The sequence below is a fragment of the Tetrao urogallus genome (genome assembly GCF_951394365.1).
Source record: "Tetrao urogallus genome assembly, chromosome: 15".
NCBI classification, from domain to species: Eukaryota; Metazoa; Chordata; class Aves; order Galliformes; family Phasianidae; genus Tetrao; species Tetrao urogallus.
In genome coordinates this window covers 6,518,831-6,542,845 of record NC_136828.1, presented here as the reverse complement: position 1 = coordinate 6,542,845, position 24,015 = coordinate 6,518,831, and the positions used below count along the sequence as shown (strand labels likewise).

Sequence of the window (24,015 nt, the reverse complement as noted above, 5' to 3'; positions counted from 1 at the left end):
CATTGAGCATATCCTCACTTGCTGCAGCCTAGGACTTTGCTACTATGCTGTCACTGGGTGCTTTCCATCACATTATAGCATTACACACCCTTACTCCCATGTTTCTTTGTGCTTATGTGTAGTTCAAGATAAAAAGAAAAAAGCTACCCCAACTTGCAGAAGGCAGCAATCATTGGGTAATGACCCTTGCATTTCTCTGTGAGAACAGATTTTTTTGAAGAAAAAAAAAAAAACAAGCACTGTAATAGTGTTGTCACTGTCCATGTGGCAGCACCTGGAGCAGCTCTGTTCCTACCTGGGGTTGGTGTTACGAAGCTATTTCAGAATGTATCTGACCTTCTCATCATTGTGGTAGTAAGTGCCTCTGCTGCCTCGTCTCAGAACATCTCACAGAATTTGAAGCAAACAAACAGAAGTGTTTTTGTAACCAGACTGGAAAGCTACAAACAGCACATGCCAGGCAGTTGCACATCTGAGTGCTGCTGCACCACATGAAGAAGATGCAGCTGATTTACCACTCGTTTAGAAGTCTGAACTTCACTGGGACGATTGTACAGTTCTTCCCACTTACAACTGAGTATTTTAAGTATCTTTTGCCTCTTAACATTGATTTTAAATATCAGCTAGCTCTGATATTTAATTCTAATTGAGGAGCACTATCAAGAACATTTATATACAAAGCAGTGTAGTGAACTGCACCAGTGATCCATGCAACCTGCTGTTCTGTTGCTGCTAAGTGCAGGTTTCCTAGGGCACAACACAAAGTGCTCAGAGTATTGTGTGGCACGTCAGCTGGAACACAGCAGTGCCCACATAAGGAATCAGTGACTGCAACAACTGAGTAGCACAGGGAATTGCCCTACCAAAACATGATTGCACTTTCTACCAGATGCAGCACAGCCATCTCTCCATGAAGGAGGAGGGAGATACACCTGCCCTCTATTTTGGCACCATGTTTTGCCACTGTTCTCAGAACAGCGATGCGGATGCTTTTAAGATACCATAAATAATCTCAAATTATTACAGTTATAGAACAAGCTTTCAAGTACTAGAATCAAGGATGATGACTGTTCAGTACGTCATCAAAAATGCCTGATATGACTTTATAACCAAGACTAAACAAAGCAAAGGAAGAGTCAGTTTGCTTCTGTTGGTAAATCACACCTGAGTAAGACAGCTTCTGTTAGTTGGTGAGTCCCTCCAGGGTCTAGTAATGAGGATCACAGTCTTCCACCAAGCTGTCTGTGATGTAGCTGGATTCAAGGATGGTTTCATAGTACATTTTTTCTGCAAATGTGTTCACTGTCCAGGCAACCACTTGAATTCCTTTTGAGGACCAGTGCCTCACATAATCTCTGTAAGGAACAAACACATGGTATTTAAGGCAGACTTTAGTACTGAGGCTAAAATTGAGTTTCAGTCTTACACCAGTAGCCCATCAGGAATGATATTGTGTTATCTTCTGCAAAATGCCATTTTTTGTGTGTTTTGTTCTTGTAAGAAGTAGAGGCTTAAAGAATAAAATGGCATGCAGTAAAGAAACTACCTTACACAATGCTAGAGAGAAGGTAATGATTAACATGTATTGCTTTAACTCCACCCTCGTATCCTAATAGAACGCTATGGCCTGCTGGTACATCAGTGAGCTTTGGCACTTACTGAGAAATAAAATTTTTCTGGATGAGGAAAGCTGAAACCCCACATAATCGCCACAAGAAGCTGTGTAGGCTCCAATCCAGAATGACATCCAGCATCATATACAGATAATGTTTCCAGAAGGAACTGAAGCGAGGCGTCCCATCTCCAAAGTGACTCAGCTGCCAAGGTCTGTATGTCAGTGCTGTTACCACGTTGCTGTCAGCTTGTCTCATCTGGAAGGCCCAAGCAGAAAAGATGAATGCACACAAAGCCTTCATTGAACTGGGAGCAGTTAGATATTAACTGCTAGCTTGAATGTGCAGCTGTATCAGAATCCTTCTCCCCTTTCCCCCCAGGTCCTTTTGTAACTTAGAAAACTATATGATATTGTAGTTTTTTTCTTAGATCTGTACAGAATAAGCAACTGCTCTTACATTAAAAAAACCAACATCACAGTGATGCTGGAACGGAACATTCAGGAAACTGAATAAAATACATGACAAATAGCCTTAACAACAATTAGAAAGCTGTGGTAAGAAAGGTTTGTTTACATCAAAAGATGATATTTATTTAACTGCTATCTTGCACACAGACACCTAATTGGTTACTACTCATTTCTACATAATGTTCAGAACAGAGGGAATTACTGTAGGTTCAGAATACGTGCATCTAATGAGCACAGTGTGATCTAATCAGATCATGCAGTAGATTTAGGATTTAGCTTCACTTGTTTTCAATGTTTTTGCAATTTCAGCAACCCAAAAGTACTTTGGAAGCTGTAAATCCTTACTGAAATTCCCAGACAGAATTCAAAAGTTACAGAAACTTTGAGGAAACATCACCTTATAAACAACATCTGGCATGAAAGAACAGACTATGCTGCTGTTATACAAACGAGGAAATTCCAGGTAGAGTTGTTTTAGGGCATCAACTGCCTGCCAATTAGAGATACACACAGATGTTATATTTACAAACACACATAATATTTACTTTCTGCTGCAAAGTCATTTTATTTCTTTAAAAACACTTCCTGTTTTGTGTAGCAAGTCTGAAATCTCCAGGAAGGGAGAAAAAAAGGTTTTATAGCATTATCACACAAATGCCAGTATGGTTTTTACAACAGAAGTCTTTATGTTGGAGCAGGTCCAGAGGAGGGCCACGAAGATTATCAAAGGGCTGCAGCACCTCCTGTGAAGAAAGGTTGCAGGAGCTGGGTTTGTTTAGCTTGGAGAACAAAAGGCTCCAGGGAGCCCTCAGTGCAGCCTTCCAGTACTTGAAGGCTGTGGCTGCCCCATCTCTGGAGGTGTTCAGGGCCTGGTTGGATGAAGTACCGGGCAGTCTGATGTGGCTGGCAACCCAGCCCATGGCAGGGGGTGGAACTACGTGATCTTTTAAGGTCTCCCCCAACCTAAGCCATTTTATCATTCTATGATTATGATTCTGTTTGAGAATGCTACTCATTGCTCTCATATTTGAAATACCCTTAAATAGATTATATATGAAGAAGGCATAGTAAGGCTTAGTTCAAAGGGAAAAAATAATTTATTTCCATATTTTACTAACTTGCACAAAATGTTTATGACTGCTCACCTGTATCTGCCTTCAGTCATACAAATTAGAGATGACTGGGATCCCTCGCTGGAACTGAAGATCAGATACTGGGTTCCCTCAGCACAGGCAGGGAATTTGTTTTGCTTTGTTGTGGTGATGTTGAACTCAGTAGCCATGAGTCAGTCGAATTTTAAATTGCCATTTGCCAGACAAAGGAATGGGATGAGGGAACACATTGTCTTTATTTCTGACAGCCCAGCTTTGGGTGATGCAAACAGCAGACCCATTTTCAGGCATGTTAGAGAAGGCACTGTACCACAGAGACCAGCTTGAGACCAACAAAAAAAGGCTTGAAAACCCAAAGAAGGGGTTATAGTACAATAAGTGGTACCTGATTTGCATGGCCTTTGACATCAAAGTAGATTGTAAGATTGTGCTGCAAAGACTCCACTACAGCTTCTCTCAGAGTTGGTACCTTTTCATTCTGGAATTTGCTCCTGCAGAAACAGAGAACTCACTGAAACGCAGTCAAGATGCACACACACATCCCCAACTACACAGAACTGTTTCCTAGGGATTCCTAAACACAGTCAAGAGAGACACTAGCATTAGGGGTTAAGCACCACTAGCAATGGCAGCAGCAGCTCCCTAATGCTGTGAAATGCTCCACAGCTACAAGCATCTTTCTTCTTCCTTCAGCATCCCACAGCTACACAGCTCTATCCTTCCAAATTCAAGGTCTAACTTGATGCTTACTTACTGACCCCACTGAAATACTGGTCTGAGTCTTTCACCTCCTTTCCTTTGCATTCAATCCCAGATGCTGACCACCTATCCTCCCACTTCATCCTGCTTTGATGGTGTTCCTGAGCACTGAGACAGAAATGCAGATCCTGACAGAATAAGCAAGACAAAGTGAATACTGAAAAGCTTCACATAGCAAAAGATTATTCCTGATTAGGTGACAGCAGCTGCAAAAGTTCTCACTGTGTGGCTCAGGTGATTACCTTCCCAGTAACAGCCTAGGAAGATGCTACGTGCACCACTAAGGAGTCTGCACTACATTTATTTACCACAGCCTGTGTTTTGCAGATGGATTAAGCTTCCTAATTTCATCAAAAGTCAGGTCACACAATTTTCCAGACCCATCAGTTGTCCTTTCTACTGTTTCATCATGCATTAGGATGGGAACACCGTCCGCAGTAAATTCAAGATCCAGTTCAACGCCTGTTGCTCCATTTTCAGCTGCCTTGAAAGAAAAAAAATAATCACATACATAACAGAAAATGTATTGTTACAGTATTAATGCAGGTATTGCTGTCAACTCATTTATATTCTGGTAAAAATTAATAAACTATTAACGTTCTTTTCTGTACACTTGGTGTTAAAGACAAACGCGGGTTTATAGATTAGCGGACATCTGAACTGACACCCCCTGAACTTCTCCTCCTTCCAGCGCCGCGCCGAGGCTGCAGCACTGCGCGGTGCTGTGACTTTGAGCTTTACCCCAGGTGTCAGCGATCAGCCCGTCCAGACCTCCCTGCAGGGCCCCCTGCCCCCAGCAGATCGATGTTTTTCCTCCCAGCTCAGCGCCATCCTCAACCTGAGGGCGCTCTCCGTAGCAGTGCAGCCCATGCGCACAGCTCCCCTGCCGGCGGAAGCACCGGGCGGGCACGCAGGATCCGCCCTAAGCGAGCGCACCCCGGCCGGGCCGAGGCCCCGCTCTGTAGACGAGCCGCTCCGCGACCTTCCCCACGCCGGGGTCAGGCTGACGGCCCGGCAATTCCACCTCCTAACTTCGGCCCCGGCCCTGCGCGTCCCCCGGCGCTCGGCGGGCACGGCCGGGCTGACCTGTCGGACGGCCGCCAAAGTGTTCTCAGGGGCGTCGTGCGCGCCGCCGCGGTGCGCGATGCGGGCGGGAGCGCCGTGGGGCCGCAGGACGCGTCGCGCGCTGTGAGGCGAGGCGGGCTCCAGGCTGAAAACGTGCAGCAGCAGGAAGGGGCCCGCGGTCAGCAGGGCCGCCAGCACCGGGCTGCGGCTCAGCGCCAGCAGCGCGCCCAGCAGAGCCGTCACGGCGCCCGCCAACGCGTCCCCGCCGCACAACATGGCGGCGCCGTGACGGCTGTGCCGGGCCCGCGGCCGCTCTCCTCAGAGCGAGGGCGCCGGCAGCGGCGTCGGCCCGCGAGCGCTCGGCGGCCAATCGCGGCCCGCCGCTCGCCCGCCTTCGACCAACCAGCGCGCGGCAGCCGTCGCGCCGGCCAATCCCCGCACGGCGCCGGGCCGCGGGTCCAGCGAGGAGAGGCAGGCGGATGGCGGCACGGAGGTTCGGGATGGAGAGCCCGCGGCTTTAGCACGGAAGGGGTGCGGGAGCTGCGCCTGGCGCGAGGACAGCTGTGACCCAGCCGCTCGTCGCCTCGGAGTCCCTCACGCACCCTCACCGGCGCAGCTACGAGCGCTTCCCGCCTCACGCGCGAGGTAACGCGCCTGCGGCCAGCGCCGGGTCGGCGTCGGGTCGATGTCCGGCAGATGTCCGGCAGCGCCCTGCCGCCCCGCGCCGCCAAGCTCTCACACGCCTGTCCGTCACGGCGGCTGTCTGACAGCCCGCAGGCAGGCTGCACGGCCACGGCGAGACGCGGCTCGGCCGCTCCGAACGCCACACACCGACGCCATCCCTCCGCGCACGACGCAGCCGCGTCCCTCAGCCGCTCCGCCCGCCGCGGTGCACGCCGGGGCCCGTAGTTGTTCCGTGGTTCCGGGGCTGGGCGGTTGCCGGGCTGCGCGCCCCACGCCGGTACCGAGCGCTTCTCCCCTGCTGGGGCCGGGCGCGGGGCGGGGCGGCGCGGCACGAGTCGGGCTGCGGGCTGCCCGGCTCGGGGCTGTCCCTCGGGCTCCATAGCGACGCTGAGCTGCGGCGGTTTGTTGGTTTGTTGGTTTGTTGGTTTGTTGGTTAGTACTGTCGGTGGTGGGCTGGCCTGTGTGCCTGGTGCGGGGAGGCAGGCGCCCGGGGACGAGGCACGGAGCGCTGCCAGCCCTGTCGGCGTTGGGGCGGCTCTCGGTCAGCGCGGCGCTCCGCCGTCCTGACGACGTGTCTGTGACTGAGGCTGGCTTTGTGCTCTTGGTCTGTGCAGAATTCGTCAGGAAGCTGGCTTTGCCGCTGTTGCTGATGGTAGGAAAAAGGCTCGATTAATTGAGCTGTCTGATGTGGGATTTGTTTCCCCGAGAACAGCGCTTCAGAACTGAAGGTGGAATTGGTTGTGGTGTTTTTCTTTCGTGGTCTTGGAAGTACAGTAGGATATGTTTATTATCCGTGCTGTTTAGCTGCATGAAAATGGAGGACTATGAAACATTCTGTAAGAAGCATCTGTACAGAATCCAAGAGGCAACAAAAGGAGAAAACTCACCCGCTGTGTTGCACAGAAATGTCTCCCTCATTCAATTCCATGGAGTTCCAGTGCTCTCCCCTCTGGTAAGGTGTTTTTTCTTCCCTGCCGTATTAACTGTGATTTTGTGGCTTTGATGTCTGTGTGTACTGACTGTCCTCAAGGTACAGCTCAAATGGAGCTGTATTCTGGCCTCTGCTTACTGCATTCTAAGCATCCCTAGCTTTAAATTTATAAGGTTAAGGAGTAATTTATTTTTTTTCTTGCAATGCCTGTTTGCTTTCATTTCTTGACATTTACTGTCTTTGTAAGGAGAGTGAAAATATTTGCAGTGTTAAATTGGTGAATGTTACTGCTGTGCTTGGCTTTGTGTAATACCACATAGACACCCCAAGCATTGAATAATATGTGAGATTGTTTAAAAGTGAATAATGTCATAGTGGGAATAGGCAATACAGAGGTTGTTAAAAGACATTTAATTAAAACTTCTTCTGCATGTATTTGCAATTTCTAGAAATGTATTTCACAAGCTCATCAGTTACATTAAGTTGTTCCGTGCTTAATCCGAATAGAACCAAGCAGAAAGCTGTGGATAGTTTGTATCATAATGCAGCTGACTTCCTTGCTTTGGTGATGGGAAGTATGAACAGAGAGCGTTCCTAACAGCAGTCTCCAATGTGAGGATGTACGTTGGAGGCTGAACACTGGATTGTAATGTTTTTTATCTACAAGTGCGTGGATCTTTTCAGGTTTTGTAGAAGAAATGTGTAATCTGAGTAGAAGTACTTGACTTTGGAGAACCATTTTTGTAGATGAAGTTTTGTAGATTTAGTTTTGAATTTTGTCCAAACTGCACATTCTCAGGTTGCAATTTGGAAGATTTTCTGATTCAGATTTTAACGGGGTTCTTTTACAAGGCAAGTGCAAGCTTCATAGACCTGATCAGGCTGAATGCCAGTGGGAAGATTGGTCACAGCGCTCTGCAGGATGCCACATCCTCACATCTCATAGAGGGCTGGGAAAGGCCTGTTCTGCAGTCCTGTATCATTTGCTGTTGGCATTGCGGAATGTAATGTTCATACAAACTTTTATGAACAATCATTTAAATTAATAATTGTTAGCATATGTACCAGAAAAGCATTTTGTGCATCTGTATTAAAAAAAAAAAAAAAAAAGTATTTGGTTAGAAAGAATCTGTTAAAGTTTGCCCAAGTTTCAACATAGATGGGTGTACATATATGTATATAAAATTTGCATTTAGTGGTATAAAGTTTGTCTCTGACACCTTGTTCTGCAGCTGAGCTTTGAAAAGAGAAAGGAAATACAGCAGTATCGACAGAAAGCATTGGATCTGGAGACTTGGAGACAGAACTCTCACAAAAGAGCCTTACTGAATCGTGTTCAGGAGATTCTAGAAAACATTCAGGTAGGATTTGGACTAACTTCATAGCTTTAAAGGAAATGTCTCCTTGTGTGTGTTTTAAGTAAGGGCTGGGGTTTAGGTATTCTCTAATATAAACCTGAAATTAATAACAGTTAACTTTCAAGAACCAGCATTCAGTTAAGGTTAAGGTAGCATTCATTTAAGTACAGGTAAGACTTGCTGTAATCTGGAAATCAGAGATTTCAACCAAACTATGTGATATTTTTCAATTTTTACTTGCAGAATAGGAAAGTGTCTGGTATGAGTGATGTGAACACGTGGGATGCTGAGAATACCTCCCCCAGTTCAGACTCAAAAGCTTTAACTGATCTCGCAGCTCTGTCAGGTGCCAACTTGCCATGTTTTCCTGAAAGGCATCGTCCTGTGCAGCTTGAAAAAAGCCAAGAGCTTTTGCCATCAGACTCTATGCAGCAAGTGACGTCAAATGCAACCGAAGTAGGTAAACCAGCAGAAGAAAGTGTTCCTTCAAAGGAAAGTGAGAGTCGCTTCTCAGGAGATGTACCTTGTCCAAGGGCTGCATCTCCTGACAGTGTGCAGAGCAAACTTGTGTCCCCTGCTTTGCAAAAGCAAGAGGGACAAGGAGTGCCACCACCTGACAAGGAAGTCCAAGATCCATATGCAGTGAGTCTTCAGAACCTGATGAAAAAGTCTAGGGAGTACATAGAGAAAGAGCAAAGCAGGCGTAGCTCAAAAAGCAGTTCAAAGAAGAGTATGAATGAAAGCCATTCAGATAAAGAAAATGATGCAGTTAAAACATCGGATTCTGTGAAAGAGAGAGCGAAGCTTACAGGCAGAAGTTCCACTGCTGTGCCACTTGATAAACCCTGTCTTAATAAATCAAATACTCATATTCAAGGTGCCTCTACTCATACAGGTATGTCAACTTTATCCAGTTTCTCTAAAGTGGATATACCTATGAGAGTTGGAACACCCCCATTGGTGGATTCAGATTCAGATGAAGAATTTAAGAATGCTTCCACCATTGACCGTGACAGTAGCATTGTCAGGAGCCTCACAGGGTCATATAGCAAACTGCCAAGCCCAGAGCCAAGCATGAGTCCAAAAATGCACCGGCGGCGCCCAAGGCCTCTGTCAATGGGACACATAGTTATAAACAACCCTGTGAATGCTTACGAATTGAGTCCCAAAGGCAAGGGTAGAGCGATGGATTTAATTATGCAAGATATTGCTGATAAAAATAATGTGTCCGAGACAGTGCCCAAGTTCATGATGGACTTCAGTATGCTTTGCCCTAGCAGAGTTCCTGGTGTCATCAGGAGTTCTTCAGGTCCTTCTGACGGGTTGCTGGTTGGCAAACCAAACAGGCATTCCTTTGGGCACCCAGAAGGCAAAGGGACGTTGTCTGCTGCAGGGGAAGGACAGGTAGTGATGGACAACAGAGGACTATATAAAGTAGAGACTGGTACTGTAGGTGTAAAGCTGAACGAGCCATTTTCCATCAATCAGTCTACAGTAACACAGAAACTCCTAGCTGTGAACGAAGCCAAAGTGTCCACTTTGCAAGAAAATACTAAATCTCCAGTAGAACTCAATAAATCTTACGATGTAGAAAGCCCATCCCCACTGCTAATGCAGAGCAAGAGTGCGTGCCAGCACATGGACACTCCGAGTGTTCCCCCAGCAAATGAACAGTTTACAGAAAACAGTTTTGAAAAGGTAAAACGTAGACTTGATTTGGACACTGACAACTGCCAGAAAGATAACAACCCCTGTGCTGGAACAGTTGGGATGGAGGAACAGGAGAAGCAATGGTTGCAAGAGCAGAAATATCCCGTGACATCGGTTTACATTGCCAAGAATGCAGCCCCTGACTCAAGTATGGCAAAAGGTAAAAGATTTGCTGTGTTTGCTTGTTTTAAACTTTTCAGTTTAGATTGATTTCTTAATATTGTATTATAATCAAGTTTGTTATTATTAATGCTATACTGTTAATATTATAATTAATTGTAAAATTATAATTAAAATATTATAATTATTGGTGATTCTAAGTATGTATATATCAAAAGTGTTATTGTGTGAGTTATCTTTCTTTTTTCAGTAATCTCCTTGTTTCTCTAATTTTTAATTAATGACCAGCTCTGAATTCCAGCTTGCTACCTGAGCTGTGCTGACTGGCAGCAGGACGGACTGATTGCTTGTTTAGAATTCACTGATGGAAAGAAGTCTTACAGCTCTCTGTAACAAATACTTCATTAAATAATTTATGAAGAAGCATCAGAGGAAAAGTTTCCCAGAATTTTGTGGATTCTGTATTTATTCTCAGGGATATAATTTTAGGCAAAAAAAAACCAACAAAATCCACGTTCTCATTTAAATGTAGAAGTTTGAATTTAGTTTTACTAAGAACATAATTTCTTATTCTATTAGATTTAAAAAAGACTACTAAAATGAAAGATGCTTTGTGTAAGTTAAAAGAAAATACCTTTTAATAGCGAGGTTGCAAATCATTATGTAGCTGTTTTCTTTCAGTTCAAGACTGTGTTACATTTGTGTGTGTCTATCAAGTCAAGCCAAAGTGGCACAAATAATTTTATTTTACTCAACACGTGCAGGTATTCTGTTCCCAGATCCAGATGTTTTACGTCCTTATTTTAATACAGGCTCTGTTGGTGTTACTGCTGTGCCATCCACATGCTTATCCCACAGAGAGCAACGTGCCAATGTTCTGAAGGACTGTTGTAACTGATAAGCTTCTTTGCAGTGCTTAATGGCAACTCGGTATAAAAAATGTCCTTTTTATTGAAGATGGGAATTACTCTTCTGAAGCATGTATGTCTGTGACAAACGATCACATATAAAATGTTTAATGCTTGATTCTTTGCAATGCATGTGTCTTCTCAGAAGAGATTTTGAAGACTAAAATGCTGGCGTTTGAAGAAATGAGGAAGAGACTCGAAGAGCAGCATGCACAACAACTGTCAATTCTGATAGCAGAACAAGAGCGAGAGCAGGAGAAATTGCAGAAGGTAAAGCAGAAAGGAAGAAGTCTGAACTGAAGTCCCGTGTGTTGTTGTCAGGACCCAGGTGGTTTTGAAATGCATGTTCTGTTGCTTGCAGACTTAGAAAACTAGTCTTACAATTGAACTTTTCTTTCATAGGAACTGGAGGAGCAGGAGAGAAAGGGAAAGAAGATTGCTACAACAGAAATAGAAATTTCCAAAGTGAATATTAACAGTAGGATGGAGTTGGAGTGGAGAAAAAGTGAAAGTGGCTTAGTGGAAAGTGTGCAGTCTCAGCTGGAGACGATCCATAACGCAAACTCTACAAGCATTGGTAAAAACTGACTGCTAACACTAAACTAAGGGTAGAATACAGATAAATGTTGTGGTACTGACTGTACCAGCTGCCCTAGGCTACCTGTGCTGCTGTCCTAGGCCACCTCTCACCTGTTCCATAAAATTATGAAAATGTGTTGTCTTGTTTCTTTTTTTCCCATTGGTTTAGCTAATTGTGCTTTGAAATGAATTGAATATTCAGATTGCTTCTTTCCTGTAGTTGACTTCATACAAACAACATTGCTCCCCCTGAGCAGAGTTCTCCCTTGCTGGTTTTAACCTCTGTTTCTCATCAAACACAAATGGAAAACTGGTGTTTTAGCAGGTGAAGAGCAGAGGAACTTTGAGAATAAACCTGCTAAACTATACGATTTTGATTATTTATGATTCATTTTTAGGATCTATGTTAGCAGCATTAAACACTTCGAAACGACTTTCATTGAGATACTTTATGAATGAGATTTTGTGTAGCAACTTTAATATTAAGCAAGTGATTTTTTTCATGCTGTAGATGGATATTTTTTCTTCCAATACATAAATACTATCATCTAAAATGTGAGTAAAAATTGGAAGTCGCTCTGTTTCTGAATGCCAAAATGACTTCCTGTCTGTAGCTTAAGTTAATGTTTAGGTGTGTGCTTGATACTTTATTTTTTATTTTTGGTTTTGGTTATTTTTGCACAGTGCTGCTTTATTTTTGTTCTTAAGCATAATGGCTGTGTGTGTACTTGCACACATAGCTATTACCTTATGGACAAAAATCTCTATGTTAAACTGTATTCTGCTGTGTGTGCAGGTTTTGCTCATGCTACATCACCTCACACCTTTACTTCAACAAGTGAAACTTCATTCTTTCTCTGGGGACCATCAGGCAGCGGAGTTCTAAAAACCTCAGTATCTAGGCCAAGTAACAGGATCAAAACCAGGTGGACCCAGGTAAGGGAAATAAGATACAGCTTAAAAAGACCTTCAGCTTTTGTAAGATTCTGGTAACTTTCTAGTAGCTGTGCAGTAGGAAATCTCACAGGGAAGTTCCTTGTCCCTTCCTATATCAGCTTAGATTACGTGGTAGAACTGTATGGTGTGTTTTTCTTGTGCAAAATGCAAAACACATTTTACCTCTGATCAACAGTTGTTTCTTACTTCAAAACTTTAATCACATGACTTAAGAAATATTAGAAATTTAATTAAAGATATTTAAGAAAAAAATCTTCTGCTTTGTTTATTCAGTGTTTAGACAATGCTTATTTTCTTTTAAGATTTTCACTCCAGAGATACAACTGAAGTTTGATAAGATAACGGCTGTGGCAAAGGGGTTTCTTACGCGTCGGCTCCTACAGACAGAGAAACTGAAACATCTCAAGCAGACTGTAAAAGTGAGATCAGCATCTTTACATTACGCAGTTTCTACTCCTGTTTTGGTTTTTCTTTTTTCTTCTTCATCTTTTTTTTTTTTTTCCTATCATGAAATCAGGTATTTTCTGCAAAGAATTATACAAGGAATTTAGGCCTGTCTGTCCCATGACCACGTTTGAGTGGTGCATTGCTTACTGTTATAAGGTTTAAGTCAAACGAAGCTGACCAGCCCTATCCATACAGTTTATGATGATCCATTGGTTGAAAAGGGTCATGCTTGCTGCTTCATCTTATTTCTCCTTCATCCCCAGGATACTATGGAGTTCATAAGAAATTTTCAGTCTGAAGCCCCATTAAAAAGAGGAAGTGTTTCAGCACAAGATGCATCCCTTCATGAAAGAGTAATGGCTCAGGTGATAAACTTTTATAAACTTATAATATGAACTTTTTATAAATATAATAATATATAAATTAAATATATAAACTTTATATTCTTTTTTTTTTTGCTTTCCTAGGTGTTCTGCCTTTGTAAAAAGAAGTTACTTGTTTGTGTGCACTAACATAAATTGATAAAACATGCATGGGGGCTTTGTTTAAAGGAACAAATTGGAGCTGGGTCTGTGATGAAAATATTCCAATTTCTGCTGACACGTTAAGAGAAATTTCTAAACTGTTTCATTCAGTGTTTAACTATTCTTTTCAGCTCCGAGCTGCTCTGTATGATATCCATGACATATTTTTCACAATGGAGGCATCAGAAAGAATGAACATTCTGCGTCACGATCGTGAAGTTCGTAAAGAGAAGATGCTCAGGCAGATGGTGGGTGATGGGCAAGGGAGTGTAAACTGTTCCAAGATTTTAAGAAGATCTTCACTTTAGCCTGAATATGGTCTTTTTTAGGATAAAGTAAAGAGTCCAAGAGAGAGAGCAACACTTTCAACAGCTACGCAGAAATCTCTGGATAGGAAAAAGTACATGAAGTATGTGCAGATCTCCTTTTGTGGTGAGGGGAGGGGGCCACAGGGTGATGAGGAAGAGTAGGAGTTTTTGGAGTGTTTGGTTTGGGTTGTGTTTATGATGTACAAGATTTCAGTTTTGAAAAACAGTCCCTGTACTCTCAGCTTGTGGTAGATTTTTGCAGGTTATGTTATCAATCTTTTAAATCTTTTCTAAGTGCTTAGCAAGAGATGTCTTTGGTAGTTCCTCGAGAGTGTTTTTGGGATGGTGGCAGGCATTATCTGTCTCCTGCAACACAGTTGAGTAAAAAGCAGTAATCTGTAGAACAGTTATGGCAGTATAACATGCAGATGCTCATTTTGTTGCTGTTTTTCTGGTACTATTTCCATGTAATACCTACATGATGATTTTGTAATTTAATTATATATCATTGCTGTTGTTTTTCTAGGGCTTCAGAAATGGGAATGCCTAGTAAAAAAATAGTCATAAAACAAAGAAGTCCTGAGAGCCGGTGAGTGAAGGTTACTTTGTACATTATGATTCTTTTAAAGAATTGTCTCAGAATGTTGGATCCTTTGATCTGTGTTGCTGACTTGCTCAATTTATAATAGGGATGAAATCAGACTTGGTAAGGGCTGGGGAAAAAGCTAAAAATTATTTTTTTCAATGTCAGTTCAAAAATAATTTCTTTATGGCTTTAACTCTGTGCTCAGGTTCCAGGTTTCTCTCAGATACACTGTTACTAACTCTTAAGCTTCATTTTGACACTAGTAGCTTTCTTAATAGCCTTCATAATGTTAAATGTTCACTTTAGAAAGCTGTCAGAAAATAAGTGTCTATCTCTCTTGGAAAAAAGTTATTGCTTCTAGTTTGTGCGGTTGTTAACTTGGATCCCAGAAATGACAGTACTCAGCACTTGCTGTTAAGAGAGGGGCTGCTGCCTTATGGCTTTTTCTGCTATGACAACTCAGATACCTGGCATCTCTTAAAAACATTTCTTATTCCATGATTACCTAATAGTTCTGAAGATGTGCTATCTAATTGTATAGTTTAGTCTACAATGACTTGTTAAAATGCATCAACACTTTTTTTTCCTGTATGTTTTATCAATGACTATGAACCCAAGCCACTTTTGAGGAAAGCTTTTTGTGGCTGCTTTTTTTAGTTTCTTTGCTTTAAAGAACAAGTGAAAACAGTAATTTTATTCAGGAATTCTAATGCCTGGCACTTTTGCATGCATCATCTGTGTTATGTAGCCTTTCAGCCATTCTGAAAGTTGCTATTTGGAAGATGATGCATAATTCAATATTCTTTCTAAGATTTATTTTATTTTTTTTTAAAGCAGGGAAAAAGTACTAACAGAAATTGTTTGTGTTTTGACAGAGTACTTCAGCCAAACCAAGGACAGAATGCCCCGGTTCATAGATTACTTTGCAGACAAGGGTAAGGACACAGCATGTTCCCAGCCTAAGGTTAAAGTAAACGTAAAATGCAAGAACACATTAATTTCTACACAGTACTTACATTTAATGGTACAACTGTTGTTTAAAGGCAAAATGATTCTTACAGTATTTTGAGAGAGTGGTAAAGCTTTGTTGTACCTTACACTGCAAGAAAATTATTTAGTGTTACCATCTCCTTGTGTATTGTCTCCATTTACACTGTTTTGACATTTCTATTTGTAACACTCATTCCATGAAGCTTTGCTTCCCCTTAATGAAACATTTGTATTTTCAAGTACAGGCTGTAATGCCACAGTGTTGGAAATGAATCCATTTCCTGAGCAGAGATTTTAAAATATGTACATGGGGAAATATTCTGCTATTTACTGTATCTTCTTAAGTATAATTTCAGTAGGAATTGTACACATACTTAGGAGGATACTATATAGGACAGTGTAAAAGTGATTTCATGCCTAACAGTTTGCTAGTATCTTTATGTTGTTGGATACAGTCTTTCAGCTTTGATGCAAGTGACTTATTAACTCTTTTATATTTAATTAGAACCCCTAAGACCTCAATGAAGGGGGTTGAGCAAAATAGAAAGAAGGCCTCAGAGAGCAGAGTGTCTAACAAGGCTGTTTCAGGTGTGTAGAAAATTGGTGCTTGGATCGTATAGTAAATAAGTTCCAGTGTCGAGAAAAACCGAGTGGGGAATTTCTTCTTTTCTTTTTCTTCTGCACCTGCTTTGCTGTGTCTTAAATCTAACCTATCTCTTTGGACATGTGCTGATAACTTCACCATCCACTCTAAGATTCTATAAACATAGTGTATAGAATGTACTTTATAGCTCATTTGCTTTCACTCACCAGATGCCCAACCATTAAAAAGTTTTGCCAGAAATACTCACTGTAACCGTTTGGGAAACTAATAGTAGTCAAACTGGTGGGTTGGAATCATATTGCCATTGTATTTCTGTACGTGTATAACTTCTCCTTTCAGTAGGCTTTGTTTTGAAGATAGGATAGTTTGAGAAGACTTAGCAGTGGGCATTCCACAGTCACAGTCTTAGACTGCCATTTATTCTGTAGCATCTTACAGAATGCATGAACCTCAAAGAGACAAATTCAGAAGTGGAATCTTCCTGAGCTTGTATACAGAGATTACTGATAGGTTACTCTTTTAATAAGTAAGTTTGATAGTAGTGCCAAACCTCTATGTTTTAAACCTGCACAGGCATGAAGAGAATAAAACACAATGAAACAGCAATTATTCAGTTGCACCCAGTGACATTACTGAAAAATTAACAAAGATGGGAAACAATCTCTCCTGAAATATAAGTAAGAATTTTATGTAATATATGAGTAGCAGACAAAATTAACTGTAAGGCAGTTGTTATCTACGAGTTGGACAAAAGCAGTCAACTCTTCCAGTTAGAGTGTTAAAGAAGTTGTAGGAGAGTAGTAGTGCAAGGATGTGCAGTATCGAGTTTAGAGTTAATTTTTGGGGAACACAGATCTCTTCTAATTGATGCTGAATCTATAATGATATGTGGTGTTTTTTACATTTTGATCTGGCATCAGACATCCAGTTAAAACATCGTCTATCACTCTTTTGTGTTGGCCATATCTATGTGTTGCTTTGCCAAGTCTCTGAGTTTCCCTTAGCTGTAATTATCCAAGATAGTTGATAGTAGGTAATGGAAGGAATCTTCTGGAGCACACCTCTAAATTTCTCGTTACCTTTCTTACTGTGTTTGTTGAGTAACTGGAAAGCTATTTAATGCCTTCTTTATGATCATCTTGGAACTTAAAATAGATCAATATTGTGCTGTCTAGTGTGATTGTACAGCATAGCCTCAGTTAGTGTTTGGACATCACATGTGTACTGTGGTATAATACCAGTACTTCCATGTGCTCTTTTATGAATAGATTGGACTGCTGTGTTAAGTGAGTAGGAATACATTCTGAAATTATTAGACAAGGAATGCTTGGTGTGAAAGAAATCTGCATAACTTTGCACAACGAAAAATACCTTCAGTTGAATACATTTATATGGGATGTGGTTTTCTTTATGGATAAAATTTGAATAGGGAAAGGCTTTGCAATATGTTGAATAGTTGTTTGTTTTTAGAACCTTTTGTTAGCAACTTTAAAAATCTGGTCTTAGTCAAGAAATCTTTTCTACAGAGGTTCTTGAGAGTCATCTGTAGTGAGGCAGCAATTTCTGCCTGAAACTAGAGACAGAGAAACTGTAATTTTAAGTCAATCTATAAATAAAATGGAAATGCAAAATAAGTGTGTATTCTTCTCTCATTTTAGTAGAACTTGCACAAATCAGAAAATGTAGACTCACAGCAGTGGTTTGACAGTACAGAATCATATAGTCATAGAATGGCTTAGGTTGGAAGGGACCTAAAAGATCATCTAATTCCAGCTCACCTCCAGAGACTTACTTCTGTGTGTAACTATGCCAGTTTGCAATATTCCTAACCCATAGTATTTCTATTTCATTTCTTGTCCTTACTTGTCTGACTCCCAGTTAAATTGTGCTTGTTAGAGGGGCAAGGAGCTGTGAGGTCACTACTTGAACTGTGATTGAGCACCTGGGGAGGGGCTGTGGCTGTCTATGGAGCAGAGGGGATGGTTTGCACCTGTGCTCCCCAGGTGACCTTAAAGGGTGGAGTCCCTCTCCCCCTGAGATGCCCAGCTCAAATAAGGGCTGGGCACTGAAAGGAGAGCTTCTCTTGGACTTGGGCTGCTTCCTGAGGAGTGCTTCTTGTCCAGAAATCCCCTTCACCAGCTGAGTGAGTTCAGGTCTTTTTGTATATGGCTGTTGGCGTACCTGTGCATACTTTGACTGGTGTTGCCAAGAACATGCCAGAAGCAGTTTCACTGCTTTGTGAGCAGAACAGAGTTGTGCTAAGCAGGGCATTTAATGTGGTGTTACAAAGAAGACGATTGAGATCAGCCTGCTGCTGCCACTGTGCCTTCCCACCTCGTTTGTTTCTGCCCAGTCTGAGTAAGTGTTCGGTAACAGATATAGTGGGGCATTAGGTGCAGAGTATTTGGGCAGTAGCAGTGCTGAGCCAAGTGTGATCTTTCTGTGTGCTTCTCCAGCCTGAGCAGGGAGCAGATGGCCTGAGTGAGAAATGTGTGCTGCCAAGTGCATTGGTGTTTCACATGGTGCTTCTGGGGGCATCAGGTTTATCGTGTGAGAGCAGAAGGGCAACTACCTGACTGAGAAGAAGAGGTTATTTGCCCTGGCACAGTAAAATGGTGGGTGATTGTTGTGTCCAGAAAAGCTGTAACCCTTCTCAGTAAAGCTGACTTCTTTAATTTCCTAGTCTAGATTCCCTATATTGTCTGTTTCTCTCTGCATTTAAATAGATTAGCTCTATGTACAGCAGCTTAATAAGTATATGCATTTTTCAGTAGTTAAATAAGCTTGTCTTAGGGAAGGATAAATTGATGTAAAATTAAACTCATGTAACTGTTATTAAAAAAAAAAAACCAAAAAACAAAATTCTTATAAGATTTAGTTATCTGGTGGGTGGAGGGAGGGAACTGACTTGAAATATACCTATTTATTTCGTAATGGTAAAAATTGTACCCTTATTTTCTGTATGTGACATTTCTATATGACTTGGAATGCACACAAGGAGAATTAAGAGTAGCATTAAATCCCTGATAAACCATCATACCTGTCATCCTGGTTCGTTGTATGGGATCGCAGGTGAGCTGAAGAACAACACTGAAGAGTGTTGGGCCACTGAGGATTCCTTTTTGTATAGTAGGAAACAGTGTTCAGGTGTGAAGGGTTCCTGTGATGGTAAGGTCTCTTGGGCATTTCCAAAGCTGCTTTGCACTGTGCTGAACACAGCTCTTGGGCACCTGTAAGTGACCACTGCAAGTCTGGCAAAAAGGAACTGGAAATTCTAAAAAGCACCAGCACCTACTTTGTTATGCTCACTTAATTGCCTGAAAACTTTCTTTTCCATGGCTGTCTTTCATTTCCACTGCTCTGCACCATGTGATGTGATGTTCACTGCTTTGTATAAATGTTTGCTCTCATTGCTAGGCACTCAGTAACTGCTTGAACCTAAGGAATGCTGAATTGTGTGACTTCTTAACAGCCTGCAGTGCTAAAGCCTTATTACTGGAAGAAACTTGTGCTGTGCATAGTGTAATATGCCTTTCTAAAGATGTGTTTGTTACATGTGGAGAGATGTTTATTTTATTTTCTCAAGTAGTTCTCTTTTCATACAGCCTTTGCCTGGTGATATTATTTGTGCTGCGCTTCTAATTCTGGTTGTATTTGTTAACATATGGAAACCTACAGCTGTTCCTTTGAAAAGACAGTTCAGTTTTATTAAGATTTGAGTATTCTCTGGCATGTATTTCTAACTCTTTTTTCATAGGTTGTTGAGTTCTCTTTAGGCTTAACAGTTAAGTTACTATGAAGTTGTAGCTATCTGCTAATGTTACTGATAGCTATAGCTCTCAAAGGAGGATGCCTGATGCAATGTAATTTAAGGTGTGCAAAGTAATTTCGATCAACAATTCCTGTAATTTTCTACCAGAGAGGTTTTGGCAAGTGGAAACTTAATGAAGGTGTGGTGAGTGCAAGATTTGGTCCCTATCTTCTGTTTAAATCATGTAAGAGATCTGCAGGAAGACAAGGCTGCTGTTGTGGCAGCACGTGTGCACCTTGTTTTGGCCACCTCGCTGTGTCCATTTCTCAGTTCTGGAGCCCTCTTTCTCAGTTTCAGCCAGGACTTCTTTGCATTTTTAGCTGCTTGTAGAAAGTTGGATCACATGATGGAGGAGGAAAGGAGTTATGTGTGAAGGGAAGGAACTTTGTATTTTGCCAATGCCTTACACTTGCTTCCCTTTTGCTTCTGTGCACTTTTATGCTGATGCTGAAGTTATTCAGACTGGCAGCTGCTATGCAGATGGAAGAACAGATGCAACAGAAGAGAGATCTGTGTGTGTGGATGGCTGAGGAATAGAGTTTAGGCCAATGTCCCAAAGAAATCAGAATGAAGATAATTAGAAGTAACTGGAAGACCTGTAATGCTAACTTCCTATGCTTTGCATTATTCTTGCTCTGTCTCAACTTCTCTTTGTTTATTCATAGGGGAGGTGGAAAAGGAAAACTTGTCTTAAACATTTGACTTTGTATTGTATTTTTAAATTGATATTGATATATCATTTTTGAAATTACTTTAATCACATTGTCTTGGTAAAATTACAAACAGACTTATCTTAAAACTTCTGAATTATAGTTGTAGATGTTTTAGAGTAGCAGAAAAATGGCTATTTTCTTCTTTGATAAGTGTTCTGTAATATGTTGTTACTTGCAAACTTATAAGTAGTTTTATTAATCTGTTTTACTTCAGCATTTGTAAGGCATTTCAAATGTAACACAAGGAAAACTCCTTTTAAAAGCAGATACTAAATATATAACAATGCCTTAATGTTGTATTATTAGCTATTTCTGTTGGATAATCTTGTTGCGAAAGTCAATATTATCAACTGTAAGAGGTACTTTCTCCTTCTGTTTTTAGGAGCATATGCAGGAAGAACCCAAAGAAAGAAGCCAAATGTTGTGACAATTTAAGACGACAGCACTCACTAGGATGAACAGGCTGTTCTTTGATGATGGTATTCTCAGCACTGATCCATAAATGCATAGTTACTTTTTGAAGTGATAAGCCTCCTTTGTCTTTTCCAGATGAGGACATATTAATGCAATCATATTGAAGTAATGAAGAGCTGTAAAGCTCTAACCCTGTGTGAAAATTGCATGTTAAAAGTTGTGTACGCAATAGTGTGCATATATGAGATCCATAATGTTATTCAAATAAGACCACAGAGCATCATTAAGTTAATTTGGGACATCATATGCTCTAACTTTGTATCTTCAACGTGATTTTTGTGTTGTTTAAGATGGCAATTTCTCTGTATGGTTTGCCACAATAAGAAGTCATGCACATGTAGTTTTAGTTTCTCACCATATACTGAAAGCAGAAAGGAGGAAAAAAAAAACCTTAAACAAAACTGAACTCTTCAGTCTGAATTTGTCAGCAGCTGTTCTGAATGTATTTGTGTGAATGCAGTTACATCACTTCATGTATTAATGGCCTAAATTTGTTGCAATTGTGCTGAGTTGGACAGGCACGGATCCAGCCAGGTGTACTTCCATTCTCTATAGAAACTGCACATTTATGCACATGATAAATCAAACCACTGTGCTGGATGTCCTGGGATTTTTTTTCCTTGCTATCTGTGGCATTTCCTTATGGAAACAGCTTTTGGGCTGGATGAAGAGAAGCGTATGTTCAACAAAAATTTGAGAAGGCAAGAATTCAATTGTTTTACCGTTTCAGACTTGCACACAACTGTCTAATAATTAATATGCCTTATGTTTTGTTTATGACAATTGCCATTTTTCTAAGCAGTTTCTCTTATACCATTATCTAACATCTCTTATATTGAAATGAAGTCATGTTTCCTGATTTCAAGGGGAAGAAAATCCCTACCAAAATCCTGCAAAAACACCCATCCTTAAGAAAATGGAACGCTGAAAGATGCTCATATTTTGCCTTGATGATCATTCTGATGGGTGTTATGCTTCAGCCTGAGGGGAGCATAAGTCTGGAAGTTTATTTATTTGTGTCTCTAAGGATACAACTTTCAGACAGGATAGGTTGTTAACATCAGAAATAAGCAGAGAGAAGCTTGGCTATTGCAGTCTGTGCAGTGCTGTTTTTTGGTTTTCTGTCAGAGTAGTACTAGGAAACTGATCACCTGAAGAGGAAGGAATCAAAATAATTTCACAGTATCAATACAGTGCAACACAGTGGGGCCTGTGTAACATTTTCTCACTGATAGGAGGGGAAAAAGAGTGATCAATAACATAATTTGCAACCACTATAAAAAAAGAACATTAACAGTAGGATGAAGAGAGTATCTGCAGGGACAGTGGTGAATTAGCTGGCGTGGTTGTGGCAGTAGTTGTGAGTTGCATCAGTAAGTCTGTCTCCCACAGCTGGTGACAGTGTTAAATGTTTCTAACAGGTGATACCAAATTGTATACTTAGAAATCTGAGGCAAAAGGCTGCAGAAAGGCTTTGGAGGTAGATGCTGCTTGGCGGCTCTGCTGTGGCTCTAAGGTGGGTTCCCTGCTGGTGTAAATGCAAAAGCTTACACCAGTAAACTACCTGCTGCCCTCATATCAATTTGGTGATTTTTTTTGTTTTTTTTTTTTTATTTTTTTAAGAAAAAAAATTGCAATCCAAAAAATGCCTGATGTGTTTCCTGCTTATCCAGCAGTCATCAAATGTCTGCTTTGGCTCCCACCTTTCCTGTGTTTGGATTATCACAGGATGGGAGTGGAAAACATCTGAGGGAAAAGGACGGAGTGTGACCCGTGTCACAGGTGACACAAAAGCCTGCTGTGGCTGTATCAGTGCTAAGGGTTGGTGTATTTAAAGGCTGTTTTATATGCTGTCTGTGTTGTTAGAATAGGCAGTGTGTTGACATAAAAGTAGTGTTAGTAAATGTGAGTGCTTACCTCCAGGTTTCACATCTGAACCTCTTACTTCCAGCATGTTTCTGGTCTGTGTAACAAGGTGTTGTACTGCAGTTGTTTGTTTGAACTTTCATGAGGCCTTTCTCTTGACAAGTGCCAGAATTTGGTTTTGTACTTAGTACGTTTATTTATACATATTTAATTTTATCTGATTTTATTTTGTGTGTGGTTGTAATATCATCATAAAAGCGTATTTATTTTTGTACTTTCCATTTTCACCTCACTTGCTTTTTTTCTTAAGCATACTACACAATAAACTTGCAATCTTTAAAAAGACTTCCATTTTTCTAAATTGTTTCTCTGGGTTGAAAAATCCTGCCATGTAAAATAAAGCTGTTCTCTGGAGCTTTGTATTTTTTTTTTCCCTCTGTAAGCAAGAAAGTTGGTTTAGGACAGCTTGCTCCTGGCTTGGTAAGGTCACGTTGGGTATTTTGATGCTCCTTGTTCAGAGGAAGGAGTGGCTAAGGAGAAGCAGTGCCCAGGGGGTGGCACTGCTGGCCTGCAGCACGGCAGCTGTTGGGGCAGGGCTGGGGGTGCTGCAACGTCCTACGGGGATCTCTGTGAATTCAGTTTTTTCTGCCAACAATGGCACTTCCCTTTGGTATCTGTCAGAGCTGCCAGCGGTAACTGTGTTGTTTTGGGAAGCAGCTGTCCTGTGTGTTTGTGTGCATTCGTCAGTACCCTGTTTTCCAGCACTACTCTCCCATGTCATTAGAGGAATTCACTTTGTTGATGTGTTGTGAGAGATATGGGAATGTATGAGCCACTCACTTTTAAAACCGTTACTAGTCTATCCAGGGCAGTTGTATATACTACATATGTACTGATTTATATAAAACTAATCAAACTACCCAATAGTAGTAATGGAGAACTTGGTACTAATGTCAGTATGGGCACTTCTGTGTTCAGGCTGGTAGCATTCCCGAGTCTTGACTACTTGGGGTGCTTACCAGAACAATTTAGTTTCTAATGATAGCCTGACTGCTGTTCTAAATTACCTTGTTGCTTATACTTAAGGCGGACTTCATCCAAAAATCCATCAGAGAGGGAATTTCTGAGATAGTAAACCTGTTTTTCCAGGTGTCACCTGCTAGTTGGTGCTGCTGTGTGTGTGGTAGCTTTAGTATTAGAGGTAGATCCACTGTATCTTCTGGTGGTGTAATGAGAATACCAGGAATAACCACGTCCAAAGAGTTTATGCCTTCATATGCAACTGTCATTCTGCCATTAATGTTTAAAATAATGAGTTGGACTAGGAGCAGGGAAGTTTAGGCAGCCCAAGGAATCTTACTGACTTGCTGACCTGATGTGCAGAGGAAAAATTCCCAAACCACAATCATAGATATGCTTCATATTC

At 41.4% G+C, this 24,015-nt stretch overlaps 2 protein-coding genes across 2 annotated transcripts; one reads left to right on the top strand and one right to left on the bottom strand.

Moving 5' to 3' along the window:
- Positions 1 to 1,207: 1,207 nt before the first annotated feature.
- GDE1 (glycerophosphodiester phosphodiesterase 1) lies at positions 1,208 to 5,295 on the bottom strand (the record flags this gene model as incomplete). The annotated part of the gene is made up of 6 exons (XM_079542840.1): positions 1,208 to 1,355; positions 1,660 to 1,871; positions 2,481 to 2,573; positions 3,581 to 3,686; positions 4,263 to 4,438; positions 5,041 to 5,295. The coding sequence occupies 6 exons, from the start codon at positions 5,293 to 5,295 to the stop codon at positions 1,208 to 1,210; spliced, it is 990 nt and encodes a 329-aa protein (XP_079398966.1).
- Positions 5,066 to 20,684, top strand: CCP110 (centriolar coiled-coil protein 110; the record flags this gene model as incomplete). Its single annotated transcript, XM_079542839.1, has 15 exons — positions 5,066 to 5,277; positions 6,508 to 6,655; positions 7,867 to 7,995; positions 8,236 to 9,862; positions 10,876 to 11,000; positions 11,133 to 11,307; positions 12,106 to 12,245; positions 12,569 to 12,685; positions 12,977 to 13,078; positions 13,369 to 13,485; positions 13,567 to 13,646; positions 14,072 to 14,134; positions 15,007 to 15,066; positions 15,627 to 15,709; positions 20,632 to 20,684. Exons 2-15 carry the CDS (start codon positions 6,512 to 6,514, stop codon positions 20,682 to 20,684), a joined length of 3,015 nt encoding a protein of 1,004 aa, XP_079398965.1. The 5' UTR covers positions 5,066 to 5,277; positions 6,508 to 6,511.
- Positions 20,685 to 24,015: the final 3,331 nt, after the last annotated feature.